The sequence below is a fragment of the Pleuronectes platessa genome, chromosome 12 (assembly GCF_947347685.1).
Source record: "Pleuronectes platessa chromosome 12, fPlePla1.1, whole genome shotgun sequence".
Taxonomy (NCBI): domain Eukaryota; kingdom Metazoa; phylum Chordata; class Actinopteri; order Pleuronectiformes; family Pleuronectidae; genus Pleuronectes; species Pleuronectes platessa.
Genome location: NC_070637.1, coordinates 17,399,696 through 17,420,667, shown reverse-complemented (window position 1 = coordinate 17,420,667; position 20,972 = coordinate 17,399,696). Strand labels below are relative to the sequence as shown.

General features: G+C 43.2%; 1 protein-coding gene and 1 long non-coding RNA gene across 2 annotated transcripts; one reads left to right on the top strand and one right to left on the bottom strand.

Annotated features, from left to right (window-relative positions):
- Positions 1 to 14,522: 14,522 nt before the first annotated feature.
- znf503 (zinc finger protein 503) lies at positions 14,523 to 17,542 on the bottom strand. The gene is made up of 2 exons (XM_053436391.1): positions 16,827 to 17,542; positions 14,523 to 16,475 (listed from the first exon to the last, which is right to left on the bottom strand). The coding sequence occupies exons 1-2, from the start codon at positions 17,121 to 17,123 to the stop codon at positions 15,060 to 15,062; spliced, it is 1,713 nt and encodes a 570-aa protein (XP_053292366.1). The 5' UTR covers positions 17,124 to 17,542; the 3' UTR covers positions 14,523 to 15,059.
- A 745-nt stretch (positions 17,543 to 18,287) lies between these two features.
- LOC128453600 (uncharacterized) lies at positions 18,288 to 20,058 on the top strand. The gene is made up of 3 exons (XR_008341522.1): positions 18,288 to 18,492; positions 19,234 to 19,433; positions 19,537 to 20,058. It is a non-coding gene; the product is annotated as an uncharacterized LOC128453600 (long non-coding RNA).
- Positions 20,059 to 20,972: the final 914 nt, after the last annotated feature.

Below are 20,972 nucleotides of genomic sequence, written 5' to 3'. Positions count from 1 at the left end.
TATCGGAGATGACTTGGCAACTGCAAAGTGAAGCTTTCAGCCGTGTTTCATGCTAGTGCACGACAAACTCCCGTGGTTGGCTGAGCGTCTCCATCGACCAGGTGGAAACAAAACATCCCTTTGTGCACCTCGGAGGTCAACCTGTTTCCCATCATGAATGACACACAAATGCAACACACAAACTACTGGGTGGTAAGTGAGTTTCCCTGTGCCGGATGCACTCGTGTCAGGAGCAGAGGAAGGTTGCAATTTTCTTCCTTACTCTTCAACTCTTTGAGCACAAGGTTGTGAAGACAGATGGCGCGTCATGTAAAAAGCAAAAGACTGGCATCAAATGAAAGATTGTTTAAAGTCAGAACTGCCAAAGCTTTATGCCCATCATTTATCTTGTTACCAATAGATCAAATTCACTTCATGGCAGAGTCATAAAAATGTATGAGAATGTAAATGACTGAGTGACCCATTCATCTTGTTTAAAGTGGCAAATGTAACATGCTTCTCATCCCGGGTGATAAACTCATACTTCACTTTTTCATGAAGGATTCATTGTTGATGGTGAAACGTCCTGAATTTCATTACAGCAGCAGGTAGAGAGGCTCTGTCAAGGTACTCCTGTTGCAGTTCACTGTGTGTAAATCACCCAAGCTTTGTTATGCACAGGACGGACTAGGGTGTCATTTTTTATTGCAACAAAATAAATTGGACCTCAGCATTTCTTCCTGATGAGGCTCACGGCTTTTATCCAAAAGTTAAAACCGAACGCTCGGCCTTTAAAAGAAAAAAAAAAACTCCCAGATAGTGTGTGGCGTTTTTACTTGTTTTTCTTTGACGCCGTTTCCTGAAAAATAACATCAATCATTCTGATTTCCTCACGAGAAGAAAAACTGCATGTGAGTGACTCCCATTTGGCTTCAGCGGCCTGAAGAGTTGCATTTGGAAAACCTCGGAGGACAAAAAAAAAAATGCAATCATGCCACTAAAACTCAATATTTCTGCTGGACACAGTGAGTGGTGAGTGAATCAAAGGGCAGGTTTTTTCCCTCGCACACACACAAACACACACACAAATACACACACAAACATTCAAAGTGCCCGCACACACACAAATAGGGATACACATATGCTCCTAGACAGAAACATACACACATTAGTCGACAGGGCAGTACACTGAGGTGGTTTATGCTTCTTGTCAGTTGGAGGGCGTGATGAAGTAATGATTAATATGGGGGATGTTTGGAAATGTAAATCAATGCTGCAGCACAAATAAACTGGGGGGGTTTCTGGGGATGATTAAATGGACATTTCACAGTTGATTGAGCGTGCAAAAAAGTCATCCATTTCCCCCCTAACTCTGTAAACAGCGATGGCTGCCCCCTTTTTTCCTGTGAAGTATATGATGGTCGTTGTGGTTTTATATGCACACACAGGCCATTGAAGACGAATGAGTGGCTCAATTTATATAACCACTGGGATCCCCTGATTAGGTAATTTATATGGGGGACAGGTTTATAACTGCTAACTCACCGTCGTGTCCCGCAACAATTATTCCTGAAATCCAGCTGTAAAAGCAGACGGTAAATCCTGCATTTTTCTTTCCCTGTCATCAGGGCCCATAACCTGAGATCTGATTTTCAATAAATCTTTCTTTTTTTTTTTCTTTTACTGTGAAATGGAGGGCAATTACGCCGAGAGAGGAAGACTTTGTGAAATTGATCCAAGCGGTGAAGTATGTATGTATAGTGTCTATCTGAGATTGCCCCCCGCGACCTTGGTGCATCTAAAAAGCTCGGGATTTATAGCGTGTCCCACATATTTGAGAAAATGGAGTATTCTCCCTTAATGGGTCAGGAACTCATCTACTGCAGGTGGCGGTATACACAGAGGATCATAAATTCACAGGAGAAGCATTGGATGAAGATTAAAATGTCAGTAATCCGGTCAATGCATGACAGTTACAGTGAAATATCTCAAACAATAGGTGTGAGGAAAATGGCCGTTGGATGTAAACTCCTGCTTCCTCTGTTTACAGCCAAGCTACAACACCGTGATCACAGAGCTGCATTTATCACCGAGCGTATACACGACTGTCGAGCAGTTTATTTTGCTCTTGATTCAGGTCAGCACTCATTACTTCCAGTGCCTCCAGCCGAGGGGTTGTGACTCCAAACAGGGCCAGAGTCATCAAGAAAAAAGATTAAAATCTAAATTTAGAATATCAAATTTAACAAGAAAGAACGCCATTACATTTAAATTATTCACATATAAATATCGGCACTGTTAAAGGTTAGTATATTGACTCGTGAAACATAAATAAGGCAGTAAAAGTACACATGCGTAATACTGTATGTAAAACTGTATATCCAGCAGTTGAAAATTCCAGAGTGAAAAGATCATGTACGACTTTACTCACCTTACAGCTGAAAGGAAAATAGTCTGGACAGGTTAACAGTGAGGTTCACTCTCTTGGGCCGGTGTCTTTAAGACCCTGGGTCGTTTGGCTGGAGCACAAAGTGAGATTTCCTGGACTTAAAATTTGATATTTTTGGCAAAGCCGAGTAAAATTCAGAAGACAAGCTCGTCTGTTTGTCAGCAGACCGATATACCATGAAGAATATATCCAAAAGCTACCGTGCATTGGTTCTTGATTTATTTAGGTCGGGTGTGTTTATTTTGTAATATTTTTGTATTCGTCAAACTGTTGTTTATGTGAAGCTACCGAGGGCCGATAAAAAATCGAATCATAATCCAGAATAATGGCATCATTGCTTTATTTATTATTAAAGTCTAAAAAAATACCTAGGTGATCCTATTTTTCATCTTCTTATTCACTTACTTATTACTCAGTTACTAAAGTGTAATAACCTGGTAATTCACCAATATTATACAGCACATCTCAGTTGACTGGGGATACGACATGAAAAAAACATGCAAGTAACCTTAAAACTCCTCTTAAAGTTTAACACCGGGGTCGAGCGTTCACGGTAAATTGAATTGGACGTCTCTCTCAGTACATGTTGGTTTGTTCTGGACAGCATCTGGTGAGAAGTGGATGTGTGCTATTAACAAGTCCTCCGGTTGGGGTCCCGCCCCAGCATGGCTGCTTGTAAATGGCACTCTCTTATGGAGACAAATCACCCACTGGTTAGGGTTTCAATGAAAGGGGATACAGTTAGAGTACATAAATATAGCCGTAGGAAGCACCACTAACCATGTAATACTCAAACGATGGACTTTCCGTGGCCGAGCGCCAGGCTTCACTCCGAAGAGACTCGGCTACCGGCGGAGCTAAAAGCTCTCAGTGTACAGTGTGCATGGAAATTAAATCTGAGGCAGAGGCTCGGCTCGGATAGCTTTCAACAGGCACATTTAGCCGAACAGACGAGATGGATGAACCATTAAATAGCACACAGAAAAAAATACAGGGACAACTGTGTGTCGCCGGCTTCGCGACGTGCAGAGAGGCGGCAGCGCTTGATGGCTGCGGGATTCTAATTTGTGTTTCAGCCAAATGGAGTCAAAGAGACGTCTGTAGAGGAAATGGAAAGAAAGAAATCAGGAGACAAGACAAAGATCTGCCCCTGTAAGCGCTTATTAAAACCTGACGTGCAGAGTCGTGTGTGTGTGTGTGTGTTTGTGAGGAGAGTGTGAACATACATATCATGTACAAGAATGAACTGATACAGAAAGAAATCAAATGGAGAGAATCGCTGCAGCTCTTCTGCCGGTATGGCCAGGGAGGTTATGTTCTCACCCCAGTCTGTTTGTTTGTGAGCAAGATTAAGCAAAAACCGGGGCACGGATTACCAGGAAACTCGGTGTAAAGATGCGTAACAGGTCAGGGGAGAGCCTATACAACTGGTGCAGATCCGCTGGGATTTCACTATCTTCAACATTGTGAAATAAGTATTTTTTCCGTAATGTTCCAGTTTTTTTCAAAAAACAATTCCTGGATCTTGATGAAAACCATCAGACATGTTCGGGAGTCTTTTATCTATATGCATGTGCAATTTGGTGCAGATCCAAATAAAACCATTGCATTTAAATGTGGTTTCAAGAGGGGACTGTCGGGCCTTGGCAGACGTACAGGCACTCCACTGAGTTGACCATAAAACATCATGTGCAGAATTACTGTTTGTTGACATGAACGTTATGGATAGAAATAAAAAGGCTGTGGCCCCATAAGTAGCTGTGCGTGTGCAGAAGTGATCCATACAGGATTAAATGGATGATTGAGTGTTGCAGTGATAACTGTTATTAATTGAAAGCAGTTTCCTGGTTCATATATGAGAGGAGGCCTGCAATGAAGTTAACATGAGGGCCCGATGTGGTCCCTGCACTCGGTCTGGATCATCCCGAGCTCCAGCCTACACGCCGACAGACAGCGGAGCACTTTACCCTGAGACAGTGTAACACGAGGACCATGGATCAAATTAGCGATTACAGCTTTGAAGTTCGCAGGATTTAAGGGGAAGGGGAAAGAGAAGGAGAAAAAAAAAAAAGGCATTTTGCATCTCACATGGTCGACTGCCCCATCATCTACTTGTTCACAGCTGTCACATTGATTCTCTTTCTTTTCGCCAGGAACAAGGGGATATTGTTCTATCGCTTCAGAGTGAAAGCATGCAGGCACTCAACCTGTCGAAACCACGCTGGGCCGTGTTGAGCTCTGAACTGGAAAATGCTGGCTGCCTCCCCGCAGTTTTGGACTGTCTGAGGCAGCGGCTCTCAAACATGTTCATGTCACTGAGCCCCAGATAGACACACATTTGGCTACGGACTCTGCAGCCGGTGAAATTTTCTTTTTCCCCTGACAACCGTATGGTAAAGTCTTTGCCCCCGATTTGCCACAGGATTACATAACTGTCTGCAGCCGGCTTGGATCGCTCCCTCTACACGAGATCATTTCGAATTATTTCCCATGTAGCAAAATCTAAACTTCGCCAGATCTCTGCTTAAAAACAGCCCAAGGGTCTAAAGGTGAATTCAGTTGCTGCTTTTGGCAGTTGTCAGTGAACATTCCTAAAAAAGAAAAAGGGCGGCTCAATTCTTATCACATCCCATAATCAACAGGTGCTGTACAGTAAACACTCTGGGATGATTCATAGTTTCACTGCAAGAATATGCACAAAATCCTCTCAACTGCCAGACACACTAACACTAACCGAAAATAATAAATATAAGTTCATCCACGTATTGCAGTTTAAATGACATTGCAATGAATATATACTCTTTGGCTTTGTTTGCAAGTGGAGATTGGTCACTGACGGTGTCCAATCTCCTTTGAACGTTTCGACCAACAAACACACATTTGCCCAAAAAACATACAAAACAGACATGATTTTGATAACATTCATATTTCATAACAGGGCTCCCATGTAAACACTAGGGGCCAAATCACATCACCGGCCAAAAAAGGTAAAATGAATCTATTTTTTTAACACGCCCTACATCAGTATCTCCTGTATTACCTGCAGAGTCCTGGACTGAGGCCTATTCACATCACACCCACAGCTGCACCTCGGCTGCTCCTGGTGACGCGGTGTTTCATGGCGCCGTGTTTGCCGTCAAGTGCGGCGCTGCTTATTAATCAGCGCTGAGAGGCCGCCCATCCATCCAGGCATATGGCGGCTTGCCTGTGGAACATTTTAAAGGCGAGCAGGTCTATACAACAGCCATTAAAAGCACAGAGAGAGACGTATCCTGTAAATTATTTAGCCGGGAGAGGGTGGTAAATCAGCGTGAGTGTCATATAGCGAACATGCCACATGCTGGAGTGAAATAAAAATGCATACAGAGCGACTATTCACACGTGGCGCTGAGCATGGCATTTAAAACCCTGTGTCGTCCGCCATCCCTCCACTGCCCTGTCAGCTTCAGTCACAACTAATTCACTGATGTTGATTATGAATGAACCGTGGGGGGGGGGGGATTTTCACTATTGCACTCCGCTGACTATTAGGTTTATGCGTAGCAGTGGATTGCGCTGTGGTTCGATTCTACGTTAGTACTTCGAAGGACAAGGCGAGCAGTAAAACTCTCCTGTGCGTTGTTGATGGAAAACTATGTTCGGCCTGAAACCTGTGATGAACAAAAAGCTTTTTTTTTGTTTGTGGCATTTATGGTTTTGTGTGGCAAGCCTCGCTGAAATTTGTGTTTTCAGAAACGCTAAAGCCTCAACTACCCCAAAACTAAACATTTTGTACTCTCGCCACAATCAGTCTTCACACAGCTATTCAAATATTCCATCTGTAATTTTTGAGGCAAGAGTTATTCCTGAACATCAGTGCTTGAGATCTGGCTCGTCGACAGGCTTCACTGTGACTGACACACTCATCAAAATGAGAATCCTTCTAGCCTGGGGGAACTGTGATACCTGTCAAATGGTGGATATCTTTTAATGTTCCTGTCTCAAATGCATGTCAGAGCAAATGCCAAGTCATAACATCAGTTATTACCTGGATGTTCAACGCCTGATTCCGCTTATTTACCTAAGGTTTCAAAGGATCCCTTCACTTGTCTTTCCCCGCTTTCTTTGGGGTGAGAATCCTCCTCCTGACAGTTTTTCTATCTTCACATTTTTCAGTAGATTTCATCTGTTTATTTTTTGATTGACTCCTTGGGTGTGCGCCTGTGTGTGTGTGTGTGTGTATGTGTGTGTACATAATGTGTGCTTCATCCTCTCATAATAGTTAAAGCCCCAAAGGTTGATAGCTTGCGTTTGCCTGCTTTCATCTCAAAGAAAATTAACCATTGCAGACTTTCACATCAGAGACCCTGTGAAGCCTCCTGCGTGACTTCCAGCTCGCTCGTACACTGTCTGACTGTAGGGGGGGCAGTTCAGCATTTGACTGTCACAACACTTTGGCTTTCAAAAAGCTCTGTAACCTCAAGTCTCACAGTCAGGAGACTCTCCTGTCACATGAAACAGTCGCACTTAATTCAAACTCGGGGGGAAATCTGTTATTTGAATACCGCACATTATACAGTACAATATGTGTGCATTGTTATATTTGAGAGCCTTTCTGCATTCAAAATAATGAAGAGGAGTCATCTTGGCACGACACAGAGTGTGAATGTGCGTCACACAACACAGACAACATATTATAGCCAGACTCTGCACCATGTGGTCTGCAGCTGTCTATCTTGCTCATTCAATATCTCTTTGACAGGAAATGAAGACAGGCAGCACAGGTCTTCTTTATCTTTCACAGGACGTGCCATAGTTGGACAGATGTGAGGGTGTGAGATATTTCCCCCAAACAGTCTTGTGACCGACATGAGGACCCCCAGCACGGAGCTCAGGCTGGTGCCCACAGCTGCGAGACATGTACAGTGCAATCTCAAAAAAGACTGTAAAGGTTGTGGAGGAGCACATTCAGCCACTAGGAGTCTCTAAATCAAAATATTAGCAATATATACCTAGTTTGATGATGTCGTGAAGCAGTGTAGGATTATGGGAGTTGTTTATTTTGCTTTGTTCCCCGGTGCAGACAGAACACACAGCAAACGTCAATGAATAATCGCGATTCGCAGTTTCTTTACCAATACGAAAAAATAGCCAACTAGCTAATTGTGTGTTTTTCCGTCTTCATACGTTGTTTGCCCCGGAAGTTATAGCAGAGACGGACAAAGCCCTGTGCAAACTTATATGATGCAATTTAAAGTCCAATTACACGTCCTGTTACCTCAAATAAAACTGGGAATTTCTAATAGTTTGAACCTTATTGGAACCATTTTGGATCATGTAAGTAAACAAGTCAAAAAAATATAAAACATAGCTCTGTATGTGGTTGCATATCACATCATAATAACATCAGTTTGCTCAAAATACATGAGATCACTCACTAGAACTTAATCGGACACCAAAGGGTGATTCATGTTTTCTTATTTAGTTCATCGAAAATCAAATTACCCCCAAAAATAAGTAATATTCATTAATCTGCTAAATTAAATTTCCTTTGCTGTGGCATAATGCCCCAATAATCATAATAAAAAAGAGCTGTCCTTGAGTTTCCTAAACTTTACTTTTTACACAACCATATCTCTTAATATTTGAAATGATATATGATTATAAATAAATATTTTAAAAGGAACAGAGAGAAACTTTCTTGTTCAGCATAGGGCCACATATAATGTTCTCACTATACCTTCTACGGGGCGGAGGACAACAAGAGAGGGAAAAAACAAATGGATTGTGGGTAATTTGAGGTTCAATTTCACAGTTAACACTAAAATGTATTAAAGCAATAAAAGTGATGTGAGCCACCATATTTCCCGGGGACGTGTTGCTGTATGTCTGGCCCAATTTGTCTCCCAGTCAGGCCCATTAGTCTCCTCCACTCCCTTCTTAATACGCCCGGCTCCCCCAAATGCCTCAGATCAATGTGTGATACATCGCAGCATCATCACTTACTGCATGTGGATGAGCTGAGAAATGTCCCCCTCTCCCATTATTTCCTTGGAGAAGTCTCTATTGAAAGTCATATGGCCAGAGGGAGGGAGAAGTAGTTTGGTTCGGGGTTGCCGGTGCAGAGGGGAGGGAATTGTTTGGTCCGCTGACGTGAATGAATTGCCGGAGTAATGTGGAGGCTGGTAATAGTTGAATAGTTTATATCAATGTGATAAATATAGCTCTCATAAATCACATAAGTGTTATATATTACTGTTTTTCACACTTGGCTCCACCCAGGAAACTCTGGAGAATATCACAGTGGAGTGCGTGCTTCCTTTTTTTTTTCTTCTGTTTACAGAAACTTCTGGGTCTTCAGCAGTTCCTTAAATTAGATAATAGTCCTATGGAGCGCCACCATTACACAGAGAACGCTGATGCCTCCGTATAGTGCGTTACAGATTTGCAACTGACTATACAACAGGTCGGTTTTAATCCCCGTCCACTAACATGCCTGAAAACACGTGACCACTCATGTACACTGGGCTTGCGTGTGTACCAGAGTACACAGGAAGCATTTTGTAATTGCTAAAACAACAACAATCTTCTATCTGTGTATTGTGTGTATTGTTTTGTGTATTGCATTGGTTCCAACCCTTACCTGAATGTTCTGGAAGCCATCCTGAAATCGTGAGGGCGTCTGCTGCTGCGTTCTTTGCATGTGAGGGCAAAACTTGTTCATGTCTGAAAACAGCTTGAGATAGGATTGCTTGCAAGCTAGCAAGTTTGCTAAATTTAGCAGAATTTTGCCCAAAAAAGGCAAAGCCATAACTGAAAGATTGTATCAGAAAGCAGAAGTTTTTGATTTGCAGTTCAATGAGGGAAATCAGAAGGAGTTAGCCCTCATCCACCGAACCCTACGGGCACCACTGCCAGAAATGTGATGAAGGTTTTGTCGGGTAACTTTTGGTTGAATCCACTTTCCTTCAAATTGGCTTCATCTTCCCGCCCACTTCAGTTTGTGATTTTCTTTGAAAGCCCCTCTGAGAATGTGCCTGATCTCTCTGCATCCAGCCATTAGTTTGACGCGTAGGTGGATCAAGCAACGACAGCACCAGCAGGTTTTTCCACTGAAGACTGGGGTCAAAAAGCCAAACAGTCACACGACTCCTCAGATCCAGCACACGGTGCGGCCTCACCGACCTGATACTAAAACAGCATCTATGTGTTTCTGACAGAAAAGTCATGTAATCGCATATAAACTGTTAGCTGCTGTCTAATGTGTTAACAATATTCCTCAGTGTGATGTCTTTTAGGGTTTGTGGAGGTATTATAATGTTCAAAGTACTGAGTGATACACAACATGTACAAATCTTCATTTTATTACAATGAAAACTGCAGGGTAACTTTGATCTGCTTTCATGTGGAGCTCTGTCGCTAAGTTGTTTGTTTTGTCCTCAAGCTAACTACAGCAGTGTGCCACTTGGAATTCAAGATATGCCGTAGGTAGTTTTCATTTCTTTATGCCACATAAAACATTCAAATCTTGTTCCGCGTCTTACTTTAAACCGTCTCCGTGTTTGTTCATGTATTTATTACAAATGATTTACAGTTAAATAATTGTCCCATACAGTAACTGGGACTGACTTTTATTACCCAGTCCACCGTTTGGCCATGTTTATTTATTTCAAAAACCAGTTGTATTCAGCTCTGTGCATAATGTTATTTATTCATTTGTTACTACATGACCTTAATACAGCATATCATACTGTCAGATCGGAAAAAAGCGTGTTACCTCTTGTGTGTTGACGGTCAATGAAAAATAAAGACAATAAAATAAAGTGTGAAAAGATTTGGAGCCTTTGGTTTTGATCAGAGCAAATCGCTTTGCTAGAAATCTACACTTTTAAGCAGAAGAAGTTGTGTAATGTTGGAACCATCATTACATCACAATATCTGGTAATTACTGACCGACATATTACATCAACGACACTTTACTTTAGTTTTACATGAAGTATTAACTTACGTTGTTTTTTCCCCAGGAGTGCAAGCTGTGGACATTCCCTGGAAGAAACATCAAACACAAGAGTGTTGACTAATTATTATATGTGCATCGAGACCAGGGTTTATGCCTGGGTTCGTAAACATGTGAGTCATTCTAATTGGTGGCCCACACCCATGGAGATGACATCATGTGCTCGTACTGTCATGAAGGGCCCGCGACACGCCATCAAGGGTTTACTCATAAAAGCGAGCGAACAGCAGAAGACAGCAATTACGTGGCAGAGTAAAACCTCGACCTGTCAAAAAAAAAAGAACTCGCCTTATCTCAAATTAAGCTGGATGACTCCGTGTTTGATAGACCTCTGTGTGGCCTCACATAAAAGACACACGCTGCGTCTCGTACACTGTGTTCACACAGCTCCAAACAATTAGAGTAGCCTTGTGATTGTGTGGCGTCCTGAAGACACAGTGCTCAGGCACAGTGCCTCAAACCGAGGCGAGGAGCCCTTTGGAGCTGCGCCCATTCCTGACATTTCCTCTGCTTTTTCCATTTATCAGTGACAGACAACAACCTCATCAGCTCGCGCACTACTCCAACACACTCCATTAAGGTGCCCGGAATAAGGGTGCATTTCCATAAAATATTCTTGGTCGGGATGAGAAAATGGGCAAATTATCTGAACACTAAAACACCCCAGCGCACTGCAGATCCCAAAGCAGACAGAAATGACCTCAATTAGGCTGTCTAAGCACAAGAAAGTGCCTCGCTGGCTAGAGACGTGAGTGGCACGGAGAGATCGACACTGCCACTTCTCTCACATCACCTGGACGAGCACTTTACATTTGTAAATCAATGAGGAGGGTAACCACATGTAGAGGAGCTGGGAGGGATTCCTCTCGGCCTTGGCACAGATTTTTTTTCGAGAACCAAATTACCTTCAGTGCGGCTCTCAGGCGAGGGATTGTAGGATCAGTTTGCCGGGAAAAGGGTTGATGGATGTGACACGCGAACAATGACAATGTTGATTTTTTTCTATCCTTCCCACTTTAATCTCCTGGATGATATGCAGATCCGGTGCAGATTTGCCTGGAGCAGAGGGTCTGTTTACGACCACTGACTTCCCGGCTTTGTTTCATTTCTTCTCGCTTTATGGCTTCATTACGACAATCGCAAATCTGTGGGCACCTCGACAGCCCGTGTCGCCGTAAGTCACACGCTGAGATAATGACAGGCGGCCGTTTCGGTGAGGCTGACACCTTTTACTGCAACTGGAGTGCGGAGGCCCGTTTGAGATATAGGTGTGTGTGTGTCGTGTACACGGTCGCCAATACGCACAAAGGTTGAGACGGTGACACACAGAGGTCATTCCCATGTGGTATCTGAGAAGTAATCAAAATGTATCTGAAAAGCAGCAATCTATACATATAAAACACAATTACCAGTAAGAAATATCAAGTGCCCGTAAAGTAAAACAAATTCCCTTTTTGATGGCCGTGTTTTTCCCATCACGGAGAGCTTGTATTTTGTTATCGCAGCCTGACGATGCAGCCTCACATACATAAAAGATAATAATCACTCTTTTACTTATGTCTGACACGGCGCTGAACATTATAGAAACTTCCCCCTTATTGACACAGCTGTTCTCAAAACTATAGACTTGCCACTGCAGACGGCGACGCGTCTTTATATTGTGCCACACACCCACTAATGACGGCTTTAGTGCTGGTAATTCAGTCGGGTTGAATACGGGGTTAGGTGTGTGAGTCACGTCCCGGGCCGCCCCCCCCACCCATTTGCCAGATGTCCTGTAGTGTCTCTCTCTCCCTCTCTGGTGCGAGTATGTCCCAACAACCTGAAACGTCTTGACCGGAAATCAGAAGAAGTACAGTGGACTTTTGAAGGAAATGTGTTTATAAATTAATTGTGATGTTTGAATGTTGATTAGCTGGTTTACACATTTTATGTGAACACATATATGTGGCAAAACTGTGAGGCGGAGGAATTAGCAAAAACTAAGGAGAGAAAAGTTAATATTTATAATCTTATTCATGTAACGTTTTGTCTTGTTGAGTAAGACTGCACCACTTTAATGTCTCAAAGTTACACAGTGAGGTTTTGGCTCCACTGTGCAATGTTCACAATTTCTAGTTCAAATAGTGTTAATGAGGAAAGGCTCAGAAAACCATGTGAAAGTCCTCGAGCTGAAACACTGTTTATATTTACTTAGCCAGACTAGCTACACCTCAGTCTAACTTCAGCTCCCTGGCCTGTGAGCCTCCTTCAGACCCTCACCAGACTCTCACTTATGTGCTTAATTAAGAAGCTCAAGATATAAAATCAAATCAAGTAAAGCCTGCTTAATCCCACTGTTTTTTCTTTAAATAATATCTGCATTATTAAATCACTAAATCCAGCATTATGGTTTTATGTGCACCGCGGCACTCCAGCACTATAAAGCCTTGATGGACAAAGTGAATACACACTTTAGTACTCCTGCATACTCTAATCCCCCATGTTCCTTCTCCTCTATGTCAAGTCTCCTCGGTGAGAGAGGGGGGGGGGGGGGGCGCTGGGGTAGGTGGGAGGCTCAGTAATTCATGCACACATGTGCCTGCCTGTTCCTGCAGTGACAGGGCCAGGGGGAGGGGCACATGATAAATTGCCTTCCACCGGGGACCTCCGAGCACAGCCACCATGATGTGGGTAAAAATGGAAATTGCTCCCTTTCACCATCATTACATCAGTTTAGGGCGCGTGTGGGCCTTATACACACTTTGAGAGGAGTTTGTTTCGTCTGACAAACCGCTGCGCCATAGACAAGAGCCAGCACCGCCGAGGAGGTATCTCTAAATAAATAATAACAGCTGGATCAACTGTTTGCCCCCGAAAGAACTAAGAAACACTGTTAAAGCTGTTTAGAGTCGAAGGATGGATGCAGAAGTTATTTTAATTGTGATGTTGACTCACATTGTGGATGAATAACTCTGGCTGTGCGTAAATGCGCATGCACCGATGCTGATTTGGGAAATTTTCCAAATGTTGAACTTTAAAACAAAATCAGCTGTAACCAAAGTGTTCCGTTATTAGTGGAAAAGGCAAAAAAAACTTTTAAAAAACATGCATAATATAAAAACGTCAATTATTCATTTGATTTGTCCTTTTAAATATATATAGCTATAGAATATCAATACGCGCCTGATGTTTGCAAATTCAAACCACGAGTTGTGAGTTTTTATAAAATGAAACCTCCGATGTTTTTATAATCAGTGATCTGTAAATTAGATTTACAGGCGTGAGGAGATTATGCAAGAATGCAAGAATTAAAAACTGACATCCAGGAGACGATGATCCAAATCCTAAAAATATTTATATATTATAATATATAAACCACAAACCAAGTTGGCCTCCATGTCGAGATTTCACCCTGGTGGAGCATCAGTCTTTGTCATGAATAAAAAAACGCAAGCGAAAAAAGAAATTCATCAAATTATCCAGGTCAACGTCCGCTTTTCTCTGAAGGTTGTAGAATAGATTTGTCTTCCACTATCTATTTTTATTTTGAATAATTTATTTCATCTGTTAAATATAAAATGCATAGGTTCACTGTGCCCAAAAAACGAAGAGAGAAAAGAAACAGCTGTGCTTGTCGAACATCACTTTTCAGACATATTTCACGGATGTACTTTTTACGCAGAAGTTACTTTACAACGCCTGTCAGAAACTGATCCATCCCAAAACAACCTGGTGACAAAACTCACCCACCAGCAAAGTCAATTCTCTCACACACACTTTATAAACTCTGTGCACACACATACACACACACACACACACTTACTCCCACACAGTCACCTCCCTTATTAAGCTGCGTCTTAAACTTTATAGTTTGCTCTGATTAAAGTCAACTTTTAAAGCCACTCAATCATTTGGCACAAATAGTTTATAATATCAAGAATTATAGAGGCAATACACTAAGTGGATAAATAGTCATAATTTGCCTGTAAATAAAAGTGTGACAGTCTAGGCCTGTTTCGTAAAAAATTATCAAATGATATTTTTCTAACCCCATTAAATTTACAGACCGATTTCTTGTTAAATACCAGTGGCAAGTAATTGATTTCAACACGTGAGAAAAGGAGGCACACAGTTATATATTGAACAGAATTGTTTCTTATTTTTTTCCAGAATACATACAAAAAAATACCAATTCTCTTTCCAAGGTGTACACCTGAAAAATAACGGCAATTTAAAATGTGGACAACTTCTTATTTTCTTCAAATTTAAGAAACAAACATGCATGTAAATTATTTTTCTTCTCATTGAGACATTAAATAAGAACAAATACAATCATAGCAATTTCAAATTAACATCGAAATGAAGACCCCTACTTTTAATTAGTACTCTAACATGTGTGTTTGTGTGTTTGTATGCGTGTGTGTGTGTTTCACTTTACCTATAGAGCTCAGTTTCAACATAATGCACTTTTTGAGTTGCTCAAATATTTTTTTTCCCCATTTGCAGCTATTATAGCCCGCTCTTTAGCCGACATATAAATAAATACAGTTGAAGTCCACGGATCCCGTCCATAACGTTTTTAGCGCAGTTAATATAAAAGTCTTTATATTTGCATTCTTAGTACTATAAACTTTTCAAAGTCTCTTGTTCTCCTCACTGGTATCCAAGCGCTGATGCTGTGGTGAGTCTCTGGCCGTACAGTGCGTAAGGGGAGTAGTAAGGGCCGGTGGCTGCGGGGACGGGGACCGGGCCACCGTGGGATGGCAGCGGGCTTTTGGAGTACGGATGGTAGCGGCTACTGAGTCCTAACGCGTGGTGCGGGCTCCTGAGAGCCAAAGTCCCGGGACCCCCTGGAGGTCCTGACTGTGGCATGTGCATATGGCAGGCCATGGCCGCTGCAGCGGCGCTGGCCAGTGACGAAGACCCGGGATAACCAGATATCAACTTCTCCGCCCCGGTAAAAGCAGTGTGTGTCCTCAGGTGATTCAGGAGCTCCTCTGACGAGGAGAAGCGCTTGTCGCACGGTCCATTCGCCGACACCCAATTACAAACGTGTGGGAGAGGGTCGTTGGGGAGCATGAAACCATATGGGTACAAGGGGTGTCCGCTAAATGACGGCGCCGAGGTGTGGACGCCGTGCATGTGGTGTGTCGGGTACATTATGGGGTAGCTGGACTTCAGGGCGTTAGCGGCCGCTGCAGCTGCAGCTTCGTGCGAACAGTTCGCGCTGGCTGCGCCCGCTAAGTGACTGGCACAATGGTAACTGAGGCAGTAAGGGTCTCTGCACAGGCTGGCTGACATGATGGACGGTGGAGAAGCACCAGCCATGGGACTGGATCCAGCCTTACTGCAGCCCAGGGAACTCGCCAGCTGTGCGTTTACCAAGCTCCCTCCGTGGGGCAGGAAGTGTTGAGGGTACCCAGCGTAGGCCCCAGCCAAGCTACCTGGGTAGGACATACCAGCAGGAGGCAAGGGGAAAACTGTCTGCCCCGGTTTGTAAGGAGAAACCGGCGCCACAAGTCCTGACCCGAGAACGGATGCGGAGGATACAGAAGTTACAGAGGGAGACTCCGAGGAGGAGGTTTTAGTGCCAGGCGTCGTCTCCTGGTGTTGGTTCACCTCCACGTTAATTCCACCACAGCTCACGCTTATCCTGCTGTGGCTTGTGGTGCCAGAGCCGTCCATGCTGCCATTTTTATTACAATCAGACTCTTTCTTGTCATCCCTGTCCCCACATTTGCCCTCCGATGGCATAGGAGAGGCTGAAGTGCTGGAGTTGGGGCTGCCTGTCCGCGGCGTAAACGGCTGACAGGTGGCGCTCGGCACTCGGAAACCAGTCTTCTCTCCGCCTGAGCCGCCTGAAGACGAGTCCTTCTTATCGGAAGGTTTGGAATAAGGTTTGAAGCTAGATTTGTCATCCACACCGATGTCACTCAGTTTCAAAGGGCCAGATTTAGATTCCTTTTCACTAGATCCATTGGATGAGGATAATTTGGATGGTGGGTCCGGTTTGCCGATCTGCGAGCAGGTCTGCGCCAGAAGAGCCAGCGGACTTTTCTTGGCATCTAGCTGCAAAAAAAAAGATTAAACAAATGTTGATGAATGTTATTCACACGCACAATACACGCTTCCTGTTATGATAATGAAATAAACAGCCCGAAAGAAAGCAGATGGCTGTTTCCTGACATTTACAAGCGGAAATGTATGAAGCGTAATTACGCACGGCTGCTCCGCGAAGAAAACTACAGTGACTGGGAGAATAACAAAAAACTGCGGGGCGTCATGCTGCATATCACTGTTTTAAACACTGGGATCACAGCCGGAGAGTTACGGGAAAAACAATATGTGCTCGCCAATCACCTATGAAGAAAATACGCATCATTCTGCGCTGACTTTAAGTATTGGAAATGTTTTCCTTACCTCAATGGGACTGATCGGGGTAGAAGGCAAAGGCTGCAGATACTCCGGGTGCAAAATGTGTCCTGACCGGGCACTAAGCATTTTCAAAACCTTGATGGGAAGCCGCTTCGCTTGCCGGAGTGGGTCGCACGGAGGTGCGGAGTGGAGAAACGGCTTGTTGATGCTCGCTGAGCTGCTATTCCGAGAGCTGCTGCTGCTGCTGTGGCTGCTGAGGCTGTGGCTGAGGCTGCTGCTGCTTTCCCAGGCTACACGAATATCACTATTTTTCAGGGCAGACAACGAGGGCGACGTGATCATGTCCCAATTGTCAGGAAATGAAACGGCGATGCTTTGGTCAGATTCATTAAGGAAATCAGAAAAACACCAAGCCCCTGTCTCTCTCTCTCTGCTCTCTCTCTCTTTCTTTCTCTCTCTCTCTCTCTCTCGGGGTGTGAGCAAAAAAAGGGGGAAAAGATCGTCAAATGGCTCAATAATCGGTAATAATCCTGGAGGTGAGGGAGTGAGGCGCGGCGGCGGCTGGAAGGGAGCCCGTGCGATGTGATCGCAGATCCTTGGCTGCGTCTGGCACCATGGGCGCTGCTCCTTGCGTCTGTGTGCAGCTCCTCGCTCTGTAGTCCCGAAGTACGAACTGCTCCACGATCTACCTTCAAAAGCAGCTGAATTAGTCCGAGATTAAAGCCTTTGCCGCCTTCCAATCAAATGGGACCCTGAGGTGATTGGAGGGTCAAGGGGATGTGACGTTCTCCTCTTTGTAAGCGCCTCTATTTTGACAGCTCGGGGGAGGAGACAGGCTTTAGCACTTTGGTTGCCGTGAACGCTTACGCTCTTTTTTTTAAAAAAAAAGATGTGGGGCTACGGGCTCGGATAAATAATGAATATAACAATAATTGAATATTAATAATACGTTATAATAGGAGAATTAGATCCTCTTTAATCTTTAAATTACACAAATTACGCACTGTAATACTTTGATTTGATCTCATATGAGCGATTTCATTTAGTTGTGTGTAAGATACAAGTATATTGAGACTACGTTTATTATCAGCGTAGAGTTTGAACATGTTTTAAAATCAATAACCCCTTAATTTTCATTTTAGTTTGGTATTAAATTCGCTTATGTAATTTATAATGACACAGTCCCTACTGTCATTAACCAACCTTTTCATTACCTCTATATTTACATATGTATTTCTAAACTATTGAGTGAGAACATGTTAGAACTCTTGTCTTTATTTTAACAAATGTTCTGCTTGTTTTTCATCCAACTGCGTGGAGCAGGAGATGTGCGTAAATATCGCACGTCGACCACGGGGACTTTTCTTCTTTCCCTCTTTCCACCGGCAACCATAAAACCAACCACTTCAGCTCGAATTCCCTTAACAGACAAGCGTTGACAGGAATAGACCAATGCAGTGATGGAGGGATGTGAATGTCACATGTTTTCAGTATAATATACACCGCCCTTCTATTTCTATCTCCACCCCTCCGTCAAGTGTCAATTCTGCTCCACCGCAATCAATCAGTTATTTGTCAGTCGCTGTCAATCCGCCGCTTGATTTATGTCAGCTATTGTGGCTGATTACATGCCAGTGTGACTGCGGGGAGAGAACAAATGGGGGAGAGAGAGAGAGACCTTCTGCGAGAGGGAGAGAGAGAGAGAGAGACAGTGAGTTTCAAGAGGAACTAAATCAGATTCACGAGTTGAGCTTTAATTACTAGATGCATCGACATTAGCCGCGGCGTCCTCGGACCGGACAGGGAGGAGGTGGGAGGAGGACGGAGGCGCGCAGACCGGACACCCACTGTCCTGCTCCTCGAACCAAAGTGCGAAACTTCTGGAGGTGCTCATCAAGCCCCCTCGGAGGTGGCACATGTGATGGGACCGTAATAAGTGGCACAGAGTCCGGCTCACATGTTCAACTCGTGCGTCAAAGTGCAAAAGTTCTGTATGATGAAATCGGGCCGATTGCGGTGTTGAGGAGAAACACTGGTGCCACGAAAATCTAATAAAATACGCAGACCCAAGTTGTTAAAAAAAAGGGGAAATATAACATGATTTAAAAGAGGGAAATTAAAAGTGTCTATCTATCATTATTAATATTTATATATATATTTTAAAGCATATTTGACATGGGTTATAAAACAAGTAAGTCCGAACGATCTGCAAGCATTCATTCTAAAACATACAAACAACAATCCAGGGTCTCTCCAAACACAGCCGTGTCCATTTCGGCTAAACGCGTCTGCTATTGTGTTGTTAGAACCTGTCATCCGCCCGGGGCACACTGTCATCGGCAACACGCATAACAAAGAGCGGCGGACAAAACAGAAATCCGGACATTTTTATATTGATGTCAGCTCGATTTTATTTACATACAATGGGGAATGATTTATTTTCTTTGAGCAGGAGAGGGAGAGAAAGGAAAAAGAGGAATGGTGCTGTCAGGGCCCAACCCCGAGAAAGAGAAGTTGGAAAATGCCTTGAACTATTCACCGCGGAAATGGCTAATCAGTATTGAGGCTGCGGGGCAATCGGGCAGCTTTTCAATGCGGTTTCCCTTTCATCTCAATCGGGATGGAGGCGCTCAATTAAAAGCCTATCAGTTTGTAAGTAAATCAACGCCTATCAAAGTTGTCACATCAAACAAAACGATTATTATTGCAACCCGCCTCTGCCATTAATCTCCCTCTGTGGTAATCTGCTTGACAGGTCAACTCGGAGAGCAAGAAAACCTGGAGTGGACGGTCAAGGGGGCAGAAAAGGTCCTTCCCTGGAAATAAGAAATCAACAAATACAGCGGGGGGAAGAAGTTTTCCTAGAATTAAAAAAAATATAGACGGTATAACTAAAAACAGGCAGTGTCTTGGAGTCCATAATCTGCCGCAAAATACAATTTGGGAAGCAGGTTATGGTGAATAAGATAAAACCAAACAGACGTTTTATCCACATGGGCAAAATAAGCAGAGCGTAAGGAAACAATTTACAAATAAATCTAATAATGCACAAAGAGTAAAAACACACTTATCCCAACAAAGGGTATGAAAAAATAGATTGAGCCCATATATGTATATAGGCCTGTTCTGGTACACCGTGTATGAACAAATAAAAACGAGCAATGCTCCTCTGTCTTATGAAGACATAACTCATAATTCTGAGATAATTCAAATGAACAAAAATGCTCCGGTGGTTCTTTTCAATTTCACGTGAGAGTTAGAGATGAGGGAAGGAGAAGGAGGGGGGGGGGGATCAACAGGACAAATGATTGGAGATTTAATTCCTCCAAATGTTTCCAGTGTTTTTCTCTGGCAGGCACAAAAAAATAGAGAAGGTGGTGTGTGTGTGTAGAGAGAGAGAGAGAGAGAGGGGGGGGGGGGGGGGGGGGGGGGTGCGTTTCACAATATGCAAAGATGTGTGATTGATAACAGGCTTGCTGTTTTCTGCAAGGGCTGTCAGTCCGTGACACAATATGTGAGTTATTAGGGCAAAGAAGGGCGACCATAAATTTCCACTGTCAGGCGAAAACCCTCTTTATTGTCCCGCATGACGAATGGGCTCCTGCACCAGACACCAAAATACTTGGCGTTCCCCCTTAAACGGGAACACATTTTCTTGGCCATAATTCACGATATTTAAATAGAAAGTTTTTAATATCCCACCATATATTTCATAACGCTGACGTGTTTATGAATAAGTCCCCCGCATGCAAATACAACTATTTACATCTCGTGAGGAAATATTGTGAAGGATTCACTTTGAGCCGCACGGGCCGACTGAGGAAGAGACACACTCATAGTCTTATGGCTAATTTTGATGAACCTATAAATATAAGATACACAATTAAACTACTTTCGTTTAAAATTGCAAACCCTCAATTTTTGTTTCTTACATGTTTTCAAAATTGAAAATAAACTGCACACTTCTTCTCACACAAGCTCTGTTTTGATGCTGTTAAAATTAAGTTATCAATTTTATTTTATTTCTATTCCTTCTCTATTAGTTACTTTGAGATAATAACCCAGAGCCAATGTGTTTTTTCTTTTCTTCTACTTATGTACGCATATTATTTCCCAACTCGCAGAAACAGATCAAATAAGATGCAGGTTGCACAGGAGACTATCAAACCCATTCAGACGCATGCATGAAAA